Source organism: Sylvia atricapilla, chromosome 3, assembly GCF_009819655.1.
Source record: "Sylvia atricapilla isolate bSylAtr1 chromosome 3, bSylAtr1.pri, whole genome shotgun sequence".
NCBI lineage: Eukaryota > Metazoa > Chordata > Aves > Passeriformes > Sylviidae > Sylvia > Sylvia atricapilla.
Genome location: NC_089142.1, coordinates 49,312,243 through 49,332,197, shown reverse-complemented (window position 1 = coordinate 49,332,197; position 19,955 = coordinate 49,312,243). Strand labels below are relative to the sequence as shown.

The 19,955-nt window shown below is 38.0% G+C and overlaps 1 protein-coding gene across 1 annotated transcript in view; it reads left to right on the top strand.

Moving 5' to 3' along the window:
- The window catches only part of CEP85L (centrosomal protein 85 like), a 103,040-nt gene that overhangs the window by 10,366 nt on the left and 72,719 nt on the right, over positions 1-19,955 (top strand). The window contains exon 2 of the mRNA XM_066315302.1: positions 5,578-5,739. Coding sequence (XP_066171399.1) covers positions 5,578-5,739 — 162 coding nt within the window. The remainder of the gene's footprint in view (positions 1-5,577; positions 5,740-19,955) is intronic.

The window sequence follows — 19,955 nt, the reverse complement described above, 5'->3', positions numbered from 1 at the left end:
GATTAAACTGCATCATCCACCTACTCTCCGCTGCATTTGTGTGCGAGGAGGGACTAGGACCTTCTGGTATCTTAGTTCATGGCCAGCTGGTAGAGCTGTGAGTTTCCACCACCTCCAGAGCGTTTGTAAAAAAAACGATCCTGAAACTGTCATCTGGCCACCTTCCCTGAAAGCATTAGAAACCTCTCTTTCCAATGTTCTGCTCAACCTGGAAGACAAAAGCCTGCGTTGTAATCCTGGAACTTGTTTTGGACATTTGTATTAATAAAAGTTACAATGGAGATGAGGTGCATTTAGGAAGTATGTGTCTAAGACGTTAAGGTTGAGATGCCATTTTTGAAGCATTTTTTTCTAAATAATTAATGAAGTAGTTATTTATTGAATTAAGGGGGTTTTTTTCCTGTGTCTGGAAGGAACACTGACATGCCAGGATATCAGATTGAATGACTGCACATTATTATTTGCTTCACCTTAGACTGAAGGAGGCTACTGTCACACCATTCTATTGCTAACTCTCAGCTTTTTTTCAAAGCCCTATATAAATGTGTTAAAGTATGACATCTGCTCTTTGGAAAGGCATTTTAGCATTTTGGGTTCCCCTGCCTCCATTGCCTTTTCTCACTGTGTTGTCTTTTCAGCAGTTAAAAAATGTAGTATATTATTTGTGAAGGCTTGTTTTGCATGACACACACCCCAGAGTGAGATTTTCTTTAATCTTGTGGCAGTAATGATCTTGCAGGTATGATGAGTAAACAAACATTTTCCAATCCAAGTAAGTTTTTTCCTACAGCAGCTGTATCACTGAGAAACCATTTGTGCGTTTGTTTGTAGACTCTTCCTTTTAAAAAGATGCGTGCTTATGCAGCTCTATGGGACAGAGGAGAGAGCAAAACAGAGGCTATGACACCTTAAGGGACTTACTGAGAACTTGCTGAGGAGGTGTATGTAGAAGATACAGCCAGAATAAGTTCAGCAATATCAGAAATTATAAGAGTGGATGTAGGAGAACTGAGTTGAAGGTGGGTTGTCTTCTTTAAAAATACTGTCACGTGATCTTTGTGCATAATTAGCAGTGTTTTGGGTAAAGGTACAGATGGTGAGGGTAAACTAATTAACTCTGGCAGTGTCTTTGGGCTGAATGCTGAGTCTCTTTCCTTGAAAGGGCTTCAGGCAGACTTCAGTGCCATCCTGGCGTGAAATACAATTGTACAGCCTGGTCACATCCATGATGACTAGAATGAGCTTTGCATAGTTACTTTTGATAGTACTGTAGAGAGATCTTCTTCAGAATCCTTTGACTGTATGAATTTGCATTGGCTCTCATGGGTGATTCACTTCTGGTCACAATCCATGTCAGTCACAGTGTGGAACAAAAAGATCAGTTTTCTTAGTTCAGGATGTATCTGCTCTGAAATCCAGTTACGTCTTTTGCTGTTGCTTTCCATTGGATGTCTAGGTAAAGTAACAGTATCATAGCTGTCACTTAAAATTATAATCTTTACATTGAAGCATGTTAGAGGTATTTAAGGAACCAAATATAAAGACAGTAATGTTATTATTTAGTGTATGTACATCATAGGGGATCTGTGCATGCCACTGAAATTAGGCGTGGTAATGATTCAGAATTAACTGAGAGTCTTTCTGACAGCAATAGATGACAGCATTCTGTAACACACAGAAAAAGATGGATGTTTTTGTAGAGTGAAATTTCAGCAACTGTTCCCTTTTAATAAATAATCTACTTCCTGCACTTTATATACTTAGTTGTAAAGGGATCTGTTTTAAATGCCTAGGCTGGGAGCAGAGGTCTGTGTTGGTATATTTAACTGACCAAATTTAAGGAAGCATTCAACTGTGTAAACAAGGCTTCTTTGGAGATTTTTTTGTGATCTTACACGTATTTTGTCATGCCTGCTGGAAATTGCAGCCTGATAGGATGACACTACTTTTTTATCTTCTAGTGACTCCTATGAAAGGCAGATTTTTCTAAGCCAGTAAAGAATTATCATAGACATGCTGATATACAACTCAGCAGCACAAATATTGATTAGAATTTTTTACTTGTTTTTTTAACCGCACTCTGTTTTGGGCAAATGGATGCTGGCTGTTGTCTGGCAGGTTTGAGATGAGTGCTTCAGGGTTAGGCAGGTGTGCTGGCTGAGCAGTGTGGGGACTCCTGTGTATCTTCCCCTTTTACACTTGGTTCTTTCAGTGTAGGCTGTTTGCTTTATGAAGGATCATGCATTTGCAGCTGTCCAAAAAGGAGATGGAAAGCATAGAATGGGGTGCATAGCAATTGAGGATTCCTCAAGACTTGGCTCAGAAGTAAATTTCAAATAAAAAAAGTAATATATTAATTTTTAAATAATGTCTTGGAATAATGAGGTCTCTAAGATCCTATTTTATGGGTTACTTAGTGTTCAGGCTTTATTCGGGTTTGTTTCTACAATCTTAATGCTTGTATTCGGCTGTTCATGATACAGCTTTTTAAAGCTGATTAAACTCAGTTTCTCATGCAGACACTTGTATATTTGTAATTTCTGTTCTATGAAATAGAATCTCCATTAGGTCTGCAAGGTAACACAATTGCATGGATGTGACATGAAACATAAAACACTGTAGAGTCCTGGATTATGTCATTAGGTATCCTTTTCAGGAAAAAAAGGGTTATGTAGTTGTGTGTAGCTGTGCATGTGCACCAGCACTTATCTATCTCTTCAGGCCTACCAGCTCAAGGATCAGGCTTCATATGTTAACTTAGTGGTGCTGGACTGCCCTTTGCTGCAAAGGTGCTCCAGAAAGCTTTGATCTGTGATGTGCCAGCGTGTGCCCCTGGACCTGTGCTTCAGCACCCCACCTGGGACTTGGTGTGTCACCAGGCTGTCTGTGTGTGGGTGTAAAACTGACAATAGATCATAGCAGGGTGTTCTGTAGTGCCTGTTATTTTCTCTACTTACAGTACCTGCAGAGATTCTGATGGGAATGACTGTCTGCCCCCTCTAGTATGTTAACCCTGTTTGTTAACAGACTCTAGTTGTGCTGGGTTATTACATCTTTTGAAGTATATTGCAACAATATGTTTGGAACATGAGAGACTCTTCAGATGTTTGGAAAATTTTCTTGGAATGGAGGGTGGTAAAATGCTGGAAGAACCAGAGTGGTTGTGGAATCCGCATCCTTGGAAGTGTTCAAGACTCAGCGGGATGAGGCCTTGAGTAGTCTGATCTAATTATCTTGCTTTCGGTTGAAGGTAAGAGTAGGTGACTTCTGAAGGTCTTCTCTTAAGTTACTCTTGTTCTGTGGTATTTTTAGCTTTTATCCCTCGAAGTTCCACCAGGGTGAAAAATACCTCTCCCTTTTGGGATTTGTATATGGATGGTTGTAGGTTCAAATCTTGAGCATTTGTCTAGCCAAGAGATCTAAAGGGTTTGACACGTAATGTTGTGTTAATGCTACAACTACTCCATAATGAATTATCTGCTGCATTTCTTTTAACACCTGTGTAGTGACATAAAAGCTGAATTGTCACCAAAGAGTGGTGTAGTGGAAAACGGCATAATAAAGGGTGAATCAATCTAAATTTCTTTTCTATAAATGTATTTTAAATGTCTCCTAAATCAGAATTGTCTCTGATTTAATTAGCTTGGCCTTCCATAAGTCAGTTTTACTCTTGCTGGAATAGCTAGATGCAGCTTGAGAGGGCTGAAGTGGAATTCTTGTGAAAAGTAACCCTGTCCAGAGGGAGGGGTGGTAAAATTATAATTCCCAAAGCAGCCAGAGTATTAGTGAAAAATGTGCCGGATGGTAGGAGGGAAGAAATTTGCATACTGTTTCCCACTAGCTGTATGCAAAACTGTCACACTTGAGTACATTAGATGATGACTGGGAGGGTGATATGAAGGATGACACCTGGAGTGGTATTCCATTGGTATCTTGGCTGGGACCCCTTTACAGGTGTGGACTGGTGAGCCATGGGCACTTGTGTTCGTGTCTGGCTCCTCCGGTCTTCCCCCCACCCTTGGACTTGAAAGATACTTACTGGAATAGTTAAAGATACTTCAGGAAAGGAAATAAGTTTAAGGAAGAGAAGGAAATACACTGCACGAGGTATGGCTGAAGTAGAATGAAAGGGAAGGAGAAATGGGTGATTTTGAATTACAGGGAGAAAATGCTAACGTGCTAAAGGGAAGAAGAGGCAGTAATTCTCAATGGACAATGAAGTTGAGCAAATGTGATGGACAGGCATATTTAAGGCCATCAAGAACCTACTTACAAAAAAGACTGTTTCAGATGTCATGTTACAGTTCAATAGTGCATACCATAAGGAATTTACTGTGTAACTAAGTATTTACTGTGTTCCTCAATTTTCAAGTGGCTTGGCAAGCAGCTGTTACCACTCTGGCTACTAGGTCTAGTGATTTGGCTGCTATATGGGAACCATGTATGCGTTCATGTATGTGGGGGATGGGATTATATATGTACCCACATATTTAATTTTTGCATTGTTTTCTGAACTGTTTAATTTACTGGGAAAAAAGTACAGCTGGAAATAGCAGATGTCATTGCAGAGGCAAGTTGCTGTTATGACTTCAGATGGACACTGCTGAAAGTGTTTAAATGATCTAAAAATAATGTCATGTAGCATAAGAGACATTGTATGTGAACTGATACTTCATGAGTCATTTCCTGCTGAAAGTGCTATACAAAGCTAAGTGCTAGAGGGGGAGTATCTGTGTGATTTTATATAAATGAAGAGCAGCCGTGCTTTTTTCCACAGTTCTTTATGTGCGTGTGCTGTTTGAGAGTATTGAGCGTGATGATCAGTATTTTGCCTTTAAACAATGCTCAGATTTAGATACTAGCTATTGGAAATTGTAATGGTCTTCTGGGATTGTACTCCGTGATAAATTTTCCCTTGAGGTTGACTGTGAGAATATGTGGCCTACTTTAAAACCTCCTTGAACAGAGGAACTAGTTCCTGCTCTGAATTGTGTTTTAAAATGTAAAATTTTAACGATTATTTAAATTAAAAAAGAACCAAAATGAAACAAGCCACTAGATGGATACATATCTCAAAAGGGTGGCTTGTGTGCAGCTACGTAAGGAATTACTTTAGATATCTGTGTTGACGATGTCATTGCTGGCTTTATCACCGAGGTCATGCGGTCTATGCGCAGAAGAAAAGGACTGTATCTCAGTGGCCAAATCTTCAACTGGTTTTGGTCTTAAAATTAATTAATTGCTTTGTATTTGAATGCCTGCAATGCAAAATTCTGCTGTGAATTGAGAATCAGATCTAGGATAGAAATCAATAATAACTGCCTTATTAAAGAGCACAAGAAAAGTTTAAGGATTGTGTTTCTACATAGTAAAAAATACATGTGTTGGAATTTTGGGGAAGCTTTCATCCAGCAAAACGATTTTAATTAACAAAAAAATCCCCTCCGAGACACATACACGATCTAGCTCAAGTTTTCTCTATGAAACATAAGATTCAGTTTTCATCTTGACAGGTATTTTGTTGCTGACTTTTGTATTGTGTCTCTAATGATAGACTTCTGGCTTTCTTTTCTATAGGCTCGGATTATTCCTCAGTGGGATGGTTACCTGGTACTGAATCCCCGTGGCAGTCCTCAACGCTTTCATCAAGCAGTCAAAACAATCCTGTGAGAAGACACAGCATAGCTTCTGACAGCGGGGACACTGGGATTGGTACCTCCTGTTCTGACAGTGTGGAAGGTCAGTTGACAGTTCTAAGTTTTGTATGTTTCTGAGAGAGAAACAATCCAAAACGTTTCAAAGATGTTTTTCGCAAGCTAACCATACTTTTGCGAAGCTGTTGAGTGCATACAGTTTCTTTGCTGGAGCCAAGTAATTGTTTTGGTGAGAGTTGATTAATTTAGTTCCACATGAGTTGTGTGCTTTAACTTACATCTCTGCCACAAAAGGGGTGCTTGTGTTGCATGTTTTGATAATTGCAGTTGCAAGAAGTGCCAGATTTATACAGAGGAGTAATGTCCTGTACTACAGCACTTGATAAATAAGTGGGAAAAAGCAGAAACTTTTGCGGGAGTTGATAAAAGGACAGTGCTTTCTGGTATTCGTTGTGTGTGTCACATAGTGTGTGTCAGCAAGGAAAGTTTGCTCATCATGCCCTGAGGAAAGCATGTTGTCTGTTCTCATCTCCAGTTTTGGTGGGAAGGAATTTGCATTTTGTTGCACAGCATTTGACACATAGTCAGTGATCTTTAAGAAGAATCAACAGTATCTAAAGATTGTCAGAATTTAGTTTGGATTAAATCATGATTAGTGAAAGGTGATCTTATCAGGGGGGTTACAGCCTCTACAGTGGCAGTGTTTCCATAACACCCTAAGCAAACTGTCACTGGAATTAAGCTGGAATGAGAGAGAACTAGGCTGTACTAAGACTTGAGGTTTCCTTCTTGCATTGACTTATTTCCTAGTAAGATTTTCAGGACAGATAATGAATGACAGCAGGACTGACATACTTTTCTCCAGCACCTTTCTATGCCTGATAAATTTTGCAGAAGGGGTAGCTGGAATGAGGAAGAACAGGAAGATTTGGTCAAAGTGGAGGAAGGAATGCGGAATTGGTGTAAGACAGAAATCTCTGTGGAGGGCTGAGCATTCCTGAGGAGAGGTCCAAATGCTTCAGTTAAGTCTGTCAGGCCTCTTTTGCATATGAGAAAATCCTTTCCACCCTCTTTCTGTTGCATCTGTCAGCTTATAACTTGCTTTCTGCTTCTTTTAATTTGTAAACAGTTGTTGACTTTGGCAAAATAAAGGTTTTGCTCAGATATTAAAATTATTTGGTGTAAAACTGAAATAGTAAATGGTTATTAATGCAGAAGTTGTTGGTTTTTTTTTCTTTTTTTCTCAAGAGATGTAGGGGGGATAAAGCACTCTCATGGTGTGTATTTATATATAGATTTAATCACTCCCAGCCAAATGCTACACAGCAGTATTTTGAGACACAGCATTTGAATTAAAACCATGTCCTCCCCTCCCCCCTTTTGAGGGCTTCCCCATTTGAGGGGTGGGATGAAGGAGAGGAAATGAAACAGCAGCTCCTCATCAGATGTTCTGTTCTCCTCTGTAGGCAAAGAGAAGAATCCGTTCAGGGCTGGGTGGGGGGGAGACTCTGCTGGGGGGGAAAGTAAAATAGAGGGGAAAGGTTGTAACAACAGATAGTTCATGTGGTTTATGTTTGGCAGTGCTTGACAATGGTCAGTTCTACTTCATCCTTAATGTTAAGTATTTCCCACCAGCTTGTTTGAAAAACTTTCTAAGTAGCAGAAAATACAGTGTTAAAGAAAAAAGGACAGAAACCGAATGGTGAAATGGAAATTAATGGAAGAATCATGTGACCAGCCTGGAAATTGATGGTATTTTTTTAGTGGAAGGGGTTGTTGTCTGTGATACCTAGTTGTCTGCATCTCTCAGGCTGCCCTCTGCACACATCCACAAAAAGAAAAGAGTATCATTGTCATCTGTGGGGCTGTCAGCCCAGACTGGTAATTGCTGACTTGATGCTGGCCATCTGCTATCAATGTGGTGCTTGGGAAGATGCTCTTGGGGCTTTTTCAGAGGGGAATTTTTTTTCACAAGTTGGCAGATTATTGCACTTTTTAACAATGCTCAGATAATGAATTGTGGCCTTGCTATTTCCTTTCTATTATATCTACTAAAAATAATAAAAAAAAACTTAATTTGAGAATTAGCATTAACATTTCCTTTAATTCTGAAGATTGCACCTGAGTTTGTTTGTACAGATACACAGTTGTTAACAAATACACTCATACAGGGAGTGGACCTCAGGTGCATTTAAAAATGCATTTTTACTGGAATTTTTTCATAAATGTTCTTTCAAATTTATCTTCTTATTCATACTAATTTCAGAAGCATTCATTCTCTTTGAAAATGCAGGGTTTAAAAAGAAGACAAATACCTCTTGTGTTTGGCTCAAACCTGTGTGATTTGGAGGGGAGATGGGTTTTGACAAAGACAGGAGAAAGAAACCTTTCATGTTAAAATGTATTCAGTTGATTGTGTATTATGTTGTGCAAAGGTAGGAAAATTAGGAAATGATTTCCTAATTGCAGTGGAGTTTCACTGTTGAAATTGCATGATGTTGATGTGCACTGTGGGACCTGAGGGCAGAAATTTATAAACCTTAAATTGGGGATGTTAGTTTGAGTAGATCTGACACTTTTAATTCAGAACGCTCTTAATTTAAAGATGAAAAGGTATTTTATATCTTTATATCTGTTTAAAATACAGTTAACGTGTTTGGGTTTTTTGTTTCCTGTCAGTTTGTTTCCTGTTCTGGCTTCACATGAGCTTTTGCACTTCATTTTTAACAACCACTGTAATAACTGTGTATAACCATTCTTTCAGTAGCACTTCTAGAAGAAATATGAGGTATATATTTTAAGTGTTTTTGAGACTATTTTTTATTTGGGTTACCTAATTAGAGAATCAGGGACTTGGCAGAGATTAAATGATCTGTAAACCCCAGCAGAGCTCTTTCTCTTGTGCACATTCTGAGTTTTGCCTTTTGGACAGGAGAAATAAGAATTAGATATTGATGGGATAAGATACAGGGCCCGTGATTCTTGCAGACCAAAGCATCCTTTATAAGGTAAACTTGTTGTGTAGTGGAAAGTCCCCAAATCTTTCTTCATTATTGTTACATGCAGTTCATGATTTAACATTTCTGGTTTCAAGCTAATGGTGTGAAAATTCATAGAATGTTGCTTTCCTGGAAGAGAGAGATTGGATGCAGAGAATCAGAGTTACTACTTTTCTAGGAGTTGATATTCTGCCAGTTTAATAAACTCCCTTTTCTAACAACCCTCCAACAACTCTGGAATGCTTTGCGGATAGAATAGAAACTTGTTTTAATGTTTTGAGACCCAGAGGAGTCTCTTGCCTATCTTTTTTAAAGGGAATATATTATCTTTTTAGGCAATTAAAACCCCCTAATTGCTTCAATTGAATTGGACCATTTCTTTATATGCCAAGGAACATGGAAAAACCAGAATCAAAGTTACTTGGTTTTGCTCTTTCAAGCACTCTTTCTTCCAGCAGGTCCCAAGCACGGTATTCTAATATCTTTTTTGTTTGTTTGTTTGTTTTTTCCATTAAGGAGACAAAAGTTAATAAATATAACTATTCAATATAGGGAAAGGCAGAACTAAATTTCAAGAGGCAGAATTTAATTATGAAGGGAGTTTTTCTTCTGCTGCTAAGGATAATGGGATTAACAATGTGTAGGTCAAACATGTAGATTTTGTGCTATTGGTTTGGGCATCACTAAAGTGCAATGGCCAAGGATCCTAGATATTGATTGCTGGCAGTGCGCACTATCTACTGTCTTCTGTGATTTTGGAAGATGATGGATTTTTCAGAGAAGTTCCTGATTTTAATTTGGGTTAATCTCTATGTCCTTGGATCCTGGCAAGTATTGGCATATGTTTGGTGAAGGAGCTTGATTATTTGGAGGGTAGAAAATAATCATGTTTGAGGCATTTTTCCTTGTTTCCTTCCTGTCTGCTTGCCAAATCTCACATTATGAAGCGGTGTCCAGCCCTCTGTGAGTCAGAGTTATTGTGTTACTTGGATATTATCTACCCTGATCATCAGAAATGTGCCCTGCACTTAAGCCTTTATTAGTCTCTAGTCCTTGTAAGTCGTATTGCCATGGCTTGCTAGAATGAAGTGTCCATAGAGCTGATGGGAATATAAAGATTAATGCTCAGAGTTTGGATGTTTATTGGGGGGGGGGGGGGGGCTAGGATTAAAAAAAGAAAAATTAAAGGATTATTTCAGATTCTAGTAGCCTGTTTCCAGGATTTAAGAATAGGAAAAAATTATCTAATAATTTTTCACTAAAATAAGATGGAGAAATTGCTTCAAGTAACAGTGACATACTCCATGTGAACCTGTGTATTCTGAATTTGAAAGTGGCTTGAACTAAAATCAAAGCACTTACTAGTTTCATACATGAATGTTCTGCAGAGAGAAATAGCTGCTGCTTTAACTTCATACTTTGCCTTTTTTTGTTATAACAAGCTCTCACAGTATGCTCAGTTTTCCTCACATAAAAAGTAGCAGCAGGATTTTTCTCCGGCTAGTGGAAGTGTTCTGGCCAATGAACTTGGTGCATTTTGCCTTCAGCTAACATCAGTAGTTGTTTTTCAGGAAAATTACTTCTGTTGTTCTGATTAGAAATAACTCAGTGAAAATAAGCTATGCTTACCTAGAATTTAGTGTCATTCTCTTGGTTACTGTGCAAAAAGTTGTTTCTGTCATATGATGTATTTTGGAGCTATGTCACTGACTTGTACCAGAATGTTTAAATGATGGGATGGGGGAGAGGATCAAAAGGGAAAAAAAAACCCAAGAAAAAAACCTCTCAAACTTCAGGATTGAGATAAGGACAGTTTAATAATGAAAGAAAAAGCGACTCCATCAAATCATCATTGTGATGTAAAAACACCACAAGGAGACTGATGCCCAGCCAGTCTCTGAGCAGCAAATTCTTTGGAAAAAACCTGCCACTCAGTTTCATTGCTGAGCATGACATTATATAGTATGGAATTTCTTTGGTATTTCAGGTCAGCTGTCCCAGCTGTGTCCTCTCCCAACCTCTTGTGTACCCCTCCCTGGGGTGGCAGGGGCCATGGTGCTGTGTAAGCTTTTCTCAGCAAAAGCAGAGACAGTGCTATGTTACCAAAACATGCGCCAAAGGGGCTGCTGTGAAGGAAATCACATCTCTCACAGCCAAATTGTACAGTTTCTGCCTCTTATTCCATGTCATTTGCATCATGCTCGGGTGAAATATCAGATAGATATTTTTAATGTCCTGTAATCTATATTTTTGGAGTGTGGTGTATATCTGGTGTTCTGATCAGGAAAAACAAGGAGCATTGTACAATGCTCACCTGTACCTAGGTTAATATCAGGAGGCCTGGGCGTGCCAATCATTATGCATTTTTGCTGAGGGATTTCAGGGAGGACTTTTCACTTTTCCTTGCTACTATAATGTCAAAGAAGACTCTGGCCTGTGCTCAGCAGTTCTGTAGCTCAGGATCTCGTGAAGGGGAGCAGGAGAGAGATTAGTTTCAGAAAAGCCAGAGAAGAAAGGTTGCAGCCTTAGACTATTTTTCTGTGAACACTGGAAATATTCTGTAACTAGTCAGTATTTAATGTACATATTCAAGTAGCCTTTGCAGCTGTATCTGAAGAAATCACAGGACTCATTTTTCATCCTTTCCACTAGAGACAGAATAATGCGCTTTAGTCACAGGCATTTGGGATGTAGGCATTTGGGATGCAGTCCACAAGTCCCTTGTAGCCGGAAAAAAACCCATTGCTGCTGCCTGGAGTTCTAGCCTGGGGCATGACAGAGCAGACTGTTTGTATCCGCCATAGAAAAGTTTGCAAATGATTTTTAACAGTTTTACAAGACTACCCGTTTCTGGAGGGCTTAAACTTTGCTCTAAGTTTTTATTCAGCCGACCTGTTTCTACTGTAATATATGCACAGATTAAACTTTTTTCTAAGTGTAAAGTCCAGTTAATGTATTTAATGTCATCCTTTGTTTTAGCCATGATTTCAGTGTACTGGTAACAAGTAATGTCTGTAAAAGTTCCCTTTGAAGTAGAACATAAAAGCTCGCTGTTACAGAAACCTTTTTCAGGGCCTTCCTTCTGTGTTTCTGTGGTAAGTCAGACGGAGTTTTTACATCAGTTTTGGCAGTATAAAAGCAGCGGTGAGGAAGGACAATGTGCAGAGACCACTTGTGCATGAAGTGTGGTTGCTCCATCTCACTTCCTCGTCTCTGACTTTCTTCACGGTAGGGGAATTAGGGGTCTGTAAGAGGAAGTGAGAAATACACAGCAGATGACAAATGTGATCAGTTCGCCCAGGTTTGGGGTAGAATGAAACAGTTTGACTGCTGGGGACTGGTAATGGAGGGGGCAGGGCGTAAAGCCTCAAGAATGCTTGCCTGTCTGCTCTTGGCGCATTTGTTTGCAGTAGCCTCACTTGAGTAGTAGTTGTTAACAGCTGCCCTGGTTTTTTTCAGGCAGAATATGTGCAAAGTTTGTTGCTTTTGATATGTTAAATTCCTTGGAGAACTGTGATTGGTTTGTTTTAAAAGCGATTATTATTATTTATTATAACAGTGCTTTTTTTTTTTTTCTTTTTTTTTTTTTTTACCATCTTAAATGCTTCTTACCTCATCACATTTAGAAAGAAAACTGGTGTGGGTTTTTTCCCAATGCAAAACATGGTGGAAGAAGTCTCTTGGGCCCTTTTTTCTTCCTCTCAGGGCTGGCAGATAGATTTTGCTCTGACAATGACTGTGTTTGTGTCAGGGGCGGTCATGAAAGTGAGCATTGTAGAAGTGTTGTCAGCTACACAGAGTCTTCTTTGCCCTGGAGCATGTTCTAATAGAGTTATCCTGTACAATAGGTTAAAAGGATTATGCCTTATTCCGCTTATATAAGTAAATACAACTTACATAACGAGTAGCTTTGTAGTGAATACTCAAGCTTTGTGTGCAGAAAAACACTTCTGAGGCATCCCAAGTAGGAAATGTTGGTTGTATACATCAAAAAAGTATTTTTTGTGGATGCGTATATTGTTTTTAAAATGTCTGTTAAGTAGAAAGATGAGAAAAAAAAAAAAAGGCAGCTTAGGTGTCTGTGTGGGAGTAAAATGAAGTCTGTCCTTAAAGGCAGAAAGATGATTGGCAGGAAAAAAGGCAGTGTTCTATTCCCTCTAATGCTAAAAATGTCTCTGACACCAGTCTTCTTTGCAGCGTTTTCTAAGTTTTTGTAATAACAATGAAAACCGGAAAACATACTGGAGTAACCTTTCCAATTTTTGTCAGTTTCTTCTTGGTTTGTTTCCAGTATTCCTGTGATGTTCAGGAATTGCCCTCTTCTGTTCCTGTTCTCGGTGCTGCTGCTCTTCCCTGCGCTTAAAGCCTGTCATAGAAAAAGTGGGTAACAATGAAATATGTTTGGAAAGAATGAGTTACATTTATGAATGACAAAAACATAAATAGCATTTCCCTCCTTGTTAACTGTTCTTACATTACAATTTATGCCTTGTTCCTCAGTATGACTGGATTTTTTTTTAAACTCTTACATTATTGAACAGAAAGTTTACAAGGATGTTGCTAATAAATTGAAGAATTGCAGAGGTTCCTGGGTTTTTTTACCCTATGAGCTTAGTTGTACCTGAAGAAATGGCATTCCCATTTTGAGATCACAACATACTGCATTTGATAGTATGGCCATGAAAAAGGGATGGAAGTGGAAAAAAATTTGCTTTCATTTTGGCAGTTAATAAATACAGGTGTGACATGGCAGTCACCTCTAAATGAATGGCACACCTGGTCCTGAAAACCAGTGTCAAATTCTACCTGCTTGTAGATGGCTTCTTGCAACTCAACTGGTATTTGATCATTTAAAAGCCACTGCCTACCTCATGTGAAAATAGGAAGCAAATAGTGTAGCTAAGATATTTTTAATGCAAAATTAATAAGGATTTCAGCCTCCTTGAGAGAGAGTTTGTGCTGGATATTGTCATGCTATTGAATTGTAGAAATGTGGTTTAGAAAAGAGGTTTCTGCTTCCAGCCCTATGCTCACAGCAGGATCATCACCAAAACAGACCAGGTCAGCCCTGACTTTCTTTTTGATTCTTGAGAACCTTCCCAGGTACCTCAACATCTTTGAATAACCTTGTCCCTGTGCTGTAGGATGGCTTTGTGAAGAATCTTTTCCTGATGTTCAGCCTGAACCTACCAAGCCATGGTTTTTCTGTTGTTGGTCCTTATTTTGTCTGCTACTAGCAGGAATACTGTGTCAAATAAATTTAACTAATTTAACTATCTGACATTTATGTATTTTTTTGAGGTGGGAGGAGGTGTGAGAGTGAGTTGTTATTGTTTTCTTTTGTTTTTTCCTGGCCAAAACTGTATTTCAGTTCATATTATCTCCTATTGTTTTTAGCAAGTCTAAAGACTATAAACCAGAGTTTAAATATATGTATATATTTTTGATACATCTTGCATTGAGTATGCCCCTGTGTTTGGGCTGCTATTCTTAAGCATATAGGATGATTTTAGTCTTGATGTTGGTCTGTGAATCAGAAGACACTATTATGTGCATTTTTCTTAAGTTGTATAACTATCATAAATTCTTAGTGGCACATCCTTTCCATCAGGGAATTAGTGTATCGATGTCAAAAGCCAAAAATATTTTGTATTTTCGAAAAAAAACCTTCCTTGCTTGATTTAAACAATGGCATTTATTGTATGAAGTGGCCGGAGGTTTTCAGTTTTCCTGTTAGTAAGTTTTATTCTGTAGGAGTACCTAGAGATTTGGGACAGTATTATAGTTTATTGTTTTATCTTACATAAAAATTCTAAAGAAGCAGACACTTTTTAACTGGCTGAAGGTGTTCTGCAGTAAGCTTTTCTTTAGAGAGGTGATATGGTTAAAAGTACTTCTTTCTTTCTCATTGCATCAGCTATCTGCATGCAGTCATACTTTGCTGTTGAGATTGATAGCAGGCTAACTTGATAGCTAGCTCAGCTAATTAGCTCAGCTAGAAATGGAACTAAAAATATGTTCACAGTGCACAGAAATGGAATTGGATTCACTGGGGTGTCCATAATGGGGTTGTGGTTCTCCTCATGTGTTAGAGAAATATTCATATATAGAAGAAGTCTAGTTGAAAAAATTTTAGAGAGTAATGAGAATTCCAATAAGAAGTGCCAGAATTTTTGTTTTTTTACTGTTAGGCCCTATTTAGACTAGGAGAAAAAATGCTCATGATGAAAACAAAATCCCATGTGAAGAAAACACACTTCAGAGGGGTTGGAACAATGTCATCTTTGAGGCCCTTTCAAGCCCAAGACGTTCTCTGATTCTGTGGAAACAGTGCAGGGTTTTTTTTGTGGGTGGTTGCTTAGATAGCTGTTGTCTAATACAGCTTCTGGAAGGTGCTGAGTGAAGTGATTCATGGCCTCTGTAAAACTGGAAGTGTGCTCTCCCTGAGACGTGTCTGAAGGGGATCTTGGGTTACTTTCTCTCTCCTCAGTTCCTATTGATGTCCCCTGGTTTGGTATTCCTTTCAGGTCTCATTGCTCCCCCATCTCCTCTCTCCCAGTGGAGAAACAAACCCTGACTTCAAGCAGGCCCACGGGATAGATATTCTTTCCACATTCAGGCCTTTATATGAAATCTTTCTCACCTTGATCAGGTGTTCAAATGATCTTACTACTTGACATCGAGGAGACTTATGACAGAGGACTTCAGTACAGGAGGCCCATATGGGTTATTTTACGTACACAACTGCTCCAATTTGTTGCTTTTCTATTTTTTCCACTGTCAGTCTCAAAGAAAAAAAAAAACAAAAAAGAAAAAAAAAAAAAAAAAGACTGTTTTGAATTTCTGTTCTAAAATCTATAATTTCTGCGTTTCCAAATGGCTCAATTCTTGTAACACTTGGATCTTCACTCAAAAAGAACAGTATATTATGTAAATAAAAGAAGGAACAGTCCATGATTTATACTGGTAGTAATTCAGCTTTTAGAATGTCTTTATGAGATGGTGCAGTAGTACTTTCTTCCTTCCATTCCTGCTGATTTTCCTTGTTTTCCTTTGTGAAATGAGGTCTGGGATAGTTGCATTGGTTTTTTACATGTTAAGAATGATGTCGATAAATCATGTAACCAAACTCTTGTGGGATTCGAAGATGTGATCTATATGTAGACATGATGAGTAAATGACAAAAATTGAGGGTTTTTTGTTTGCCTATGAGTGGAATTTAATTTTTAATGGAAATTAACATTTATTTAATCCTTAATGAAATTGTAATGGGTTATTTAAGAAGGAGGTGAGGTATGTGAAAAATTCAGAATCTCGTTAATTATATACTTCTGAAGTTTTGGAATTAAATGGGAATTCAAAAGTAGGTGGAAATATAATGACTATATATGAGTATTCACTTTAGTTCATTTCTGCAGGTAGCATAGTCTAGTAGAATTAAGAAAATGTGAACTTATGGCCAAAAGTTCATGTTTATATGGTTCTGGCAGTACTGTACTCCCATAAGAGTGGTATACCCTTAATTACTGTAAAAGTTAAAGAACATTAACTAGACTGATGCTCACATGGGTGATTCCAGCTGTTGAGAAGTAAGTGTTGGACTTGATGGAGCAGGATATGCCTTGGTGGAGTTCTGTGTTTCAGAAGTCTGACACTAGACTCAAGAAGCATAGATCTTCTTTTTGTTGTTGTTTTGTTTTCTTCTGAAGCTTTCCTGATTTGTAAGGCTGGTTAAATCGGTTTATTACATGTGCTGATATAAACAGATTTTTTAATATGCTTTATATAAGAGTTTCTCTTTGCATATATATATATATATATAGTTACAACGGTTACCATGCTTGTTTTTCCAACATCATGATGTTTTTGGCTTGTAATAAACTAAAGATATTGAATTAAAATCTAAAAATAAAGTGCATTAAAAAAAGACAAGGTAAATAAAGATATTTGAGGATTCTGTTTAGAAGCTGTTCTAGCATTCAGTGTTTATAATTGTTATTGATACAGTTACTTGCTGCTTCAATTTTGATTTCAATATTTTATCATGTGTAATTTGCGTATAAGGGTTAGCCCAAGATGCAACGAGCATTAAGCAGTGTGTGATTATAAAAATACACTGTCTAAGGTGAAGCATGGACAGTTTTGATTCTCAAAAATCATTTGTGTTGACCTCTCTTCTGAAGCTGAAGTGCATCAATAACCTACACCACTTGAGCGGGATGTGAAGATGTGTGTGTAGCTTCTAAAATTGCTACCCTTTGCAGAGTTTCAGATAATTCATCTGGTAGCTGGGATGTGGGCTGAATTGCCATTACAGTCTGCTGTGTTAGGGATTTACTGGTGCTATTGGGTAACCCCGAAGAGCACTGTGGATACCGCACTGCGCAAAGTTCTGTCTTGCATTTCTCTGGGGTGGAAGATGGCTTTGGTTATTAACATAACTAGACAGATTTTTTTTTCTTTTAAATTTAAGTGCTTTCTGTAAGTATGAAATTCAGACTTTCTTATCTAGTGGTTTATGAAGCTGACTTTATTTCAGAGCCAGAGATCAGGTCTCAAGTCTACTGCACCAACTTTTATGTTAGGCTTTGGTCCCTGCTTGTTGATCAAAAAATAAGATCTGAAATTGAGTCTGCCTTTTGAAAGAAATCTACTTCTAATTTTTGGAACATGCTGTGTTAGTAATACCTGAACTGAGGTGTTTCTTAATAGGCTGGACGAGCGGAGAAGGAACAGTTTTGTTTTGTTTTCTTTGTGGGGATCAGAGCACTGCTAATGTGCTTGGATGGCCATCGCGATAAGTACTATAAATATCCAAACGTATGAGCCAACAATTGGAAATAACAATTTGTAAACACCAAATTCTTTCCATTATCAAAGGCAGCAACTGAAACATTTTCTGCTCTCCCACTTCTTGCTCTGCACTTTTAATTGTGCACATTGCAGAAAACAAAAAGGACATAAGAACTCTCCCAGTATTCCTGGGGAGCTGAGAGAAGTGATCGCTAAACCCTTTGAAGGAAAATGTTATACAGACTGTTTGTGTTCAAGCTTGTCAGCTGTCTGTAAACAGTGAACCACTCTTCTATTTAAATAAAGCCTAAAACTGGGTAGCAATACAGGTAGTAGCACTTAAAATAACTGCAGTTTTTATGTCATGTGGTATGCTGTGTGTAAGCATGATGGGCTGTGTTCAGTAGTGCTGGAGATTTCATGGGTGCTCAGGGAGGGTGGTTGGCCGTGAACCAGCCCTTTCCATGGGAGCCACCAGTGATTCCTATTCAGGTGCTAGGTAAACCTTTGCAGTTGGGAATTGAGATGCCAGATTGATTTCTACAATTATGGTGATCAACCAAACTTCACCAAGGAAGGACTTATTTTTTTTGTGTGTGTGTGTAGTGTCTTTTTGTTTTGGATGGTTTTAGCATTTTTTATCTTAATGACTACAGAATCACCTCAAATATGCAAGTTGTAGTGGGTTAAAGTTCTGTTATCTACAGTAGATCAAGTCTTTTAATCTGAAACTGCTGATATAATTTGTAGCAAGTGTGTTTCATTCCAGGGAGTATGAATTCAGTGGACCAAATGGTGCCTGACATATATACAATCTGGCAAAGGAACTTCTGGTCTTTCAGGATAAGAAACATGCTGTTAAAGCATTTTTCATAATTAATTACTTATATTTTCTTGCTTTTATGATTTAGGTGGATTTATTGCCTTCATGTAATGGTGTTGCTAATCATAAATTTTCCAAGTCGTTGTAATGTCAGGGCACCAAACTCTTTTGGCATAGGAAGTGGGGGGAAAAACAACTTTAGAAATGGATTGCCAGTGAAAGAATGGGGATGCTCTAAACTGCTGTTAATTTTTTTTAAATTTATTTTAGAAATTATTTACAAAGGTAAATGTCTTCATTAAAAAAGGCTGTGATAAAAAGCTCTACTGGTCATTATGTGTTTCTCTCCTGATTCAGTATCAGTTTATTTAAGCATTGGATATAGTTAAAATCAGATCTTTCAGCCAGTCTCGTCAAAGGGCACAAATTACCTTAATTTTCAGGATATTTCTAAAAAAAGTGTGACATACAGGTTCATTTTTTATAGTATAGAGCTGTCTTTATGTTACAGACAGACTACTAGCAATGAAAACATACTCTTAAGAATTAAATGCATGCATAAAGTTTGGGTTTTTTTTTCCTCCAGTGTATAAAATAATCCTTCATGGCTTCTTTGTTGATGGACATACAAGGAAGCAACAGTTCCCTTCTGTAGTGGAGGCTTGTTTTTTTACGGTACATAAATCCTCCAAAGAGTGTAAAATTTGGTTCTAAATACACCTTCAGAATTAACACTCCTAATTTCACCTGTGTAACATTCACATTTGTTCAAACTATCAACTGTCCTCCAAAAAAACCCTAAAATAAAATCCTCAGGGTGTGTGAAGGTTGGGGGTCCTGAAGGAATTGTTGTTTATGAGCAGTATGGAACTGTGAATCTGACTCCTTTGTTGTCCTGCTGTAGGTAAGTCTGTATTAGAATTGTAACAATTCTCTGTTACTATAGTCTTAGTACCATGGCTCCACAGGTGTGCGTGAAAAATAGAATGTTAAAAGCTGTAGTCAAAACAGTGAAAGCCAGATAGTGCATGAAAGCAAAGAGTTTTCCACATCTGTTTATTATATTGTAATCAGTTTCATGGGATGGAATCCAGAAACTCTTCCATATCTTCCTGTTGCCACTGTTGCTTTCAGAAATGTTTCTGTTAGTAATAGAATCTTGCTATAGGAAAATTGTGAGAATTCCATGTGGATCTTGCACTCCTTTCCCCTGAGTTTATTACTACTTTATTTTGCTTGAATTTGTGAAATTCAAAAAGGTAACCAGGGTAGCCAGTACTGCTCAGTGTAAAGAGCAATGGGATGGAGCAGGTAATTTGTTAGTCTAGTTGTTGTAAGTTTGTCTCCTGTTCTTCATTTGGAAAATATAAATAACGATGCTTAATTTTGAAGTATAAAAAGTGACTTCTTCTGTAGGCTATAGAGCTATGCTAAAATCCAATTTAAAGTTAATCCTCTGTGACCTGAGTTTGGGTTCCAGATGGTGACCTACATGTGGACTAGGCTGTTAATTTGTTATCAAAGCCCTGACGTGTCTAAGAAACTTTAAGGGAAGGTGAGATTACTGTATGGTAAATGAAGGGTAGAGTAGCAAAGCTAGAAATATAAAAGCTGGAAAACAGAGTGCTAAAGCTACTTCTGCAACGTTGTATTTTACTTCTTTCTGTATTTACTTTACAGGGTTTT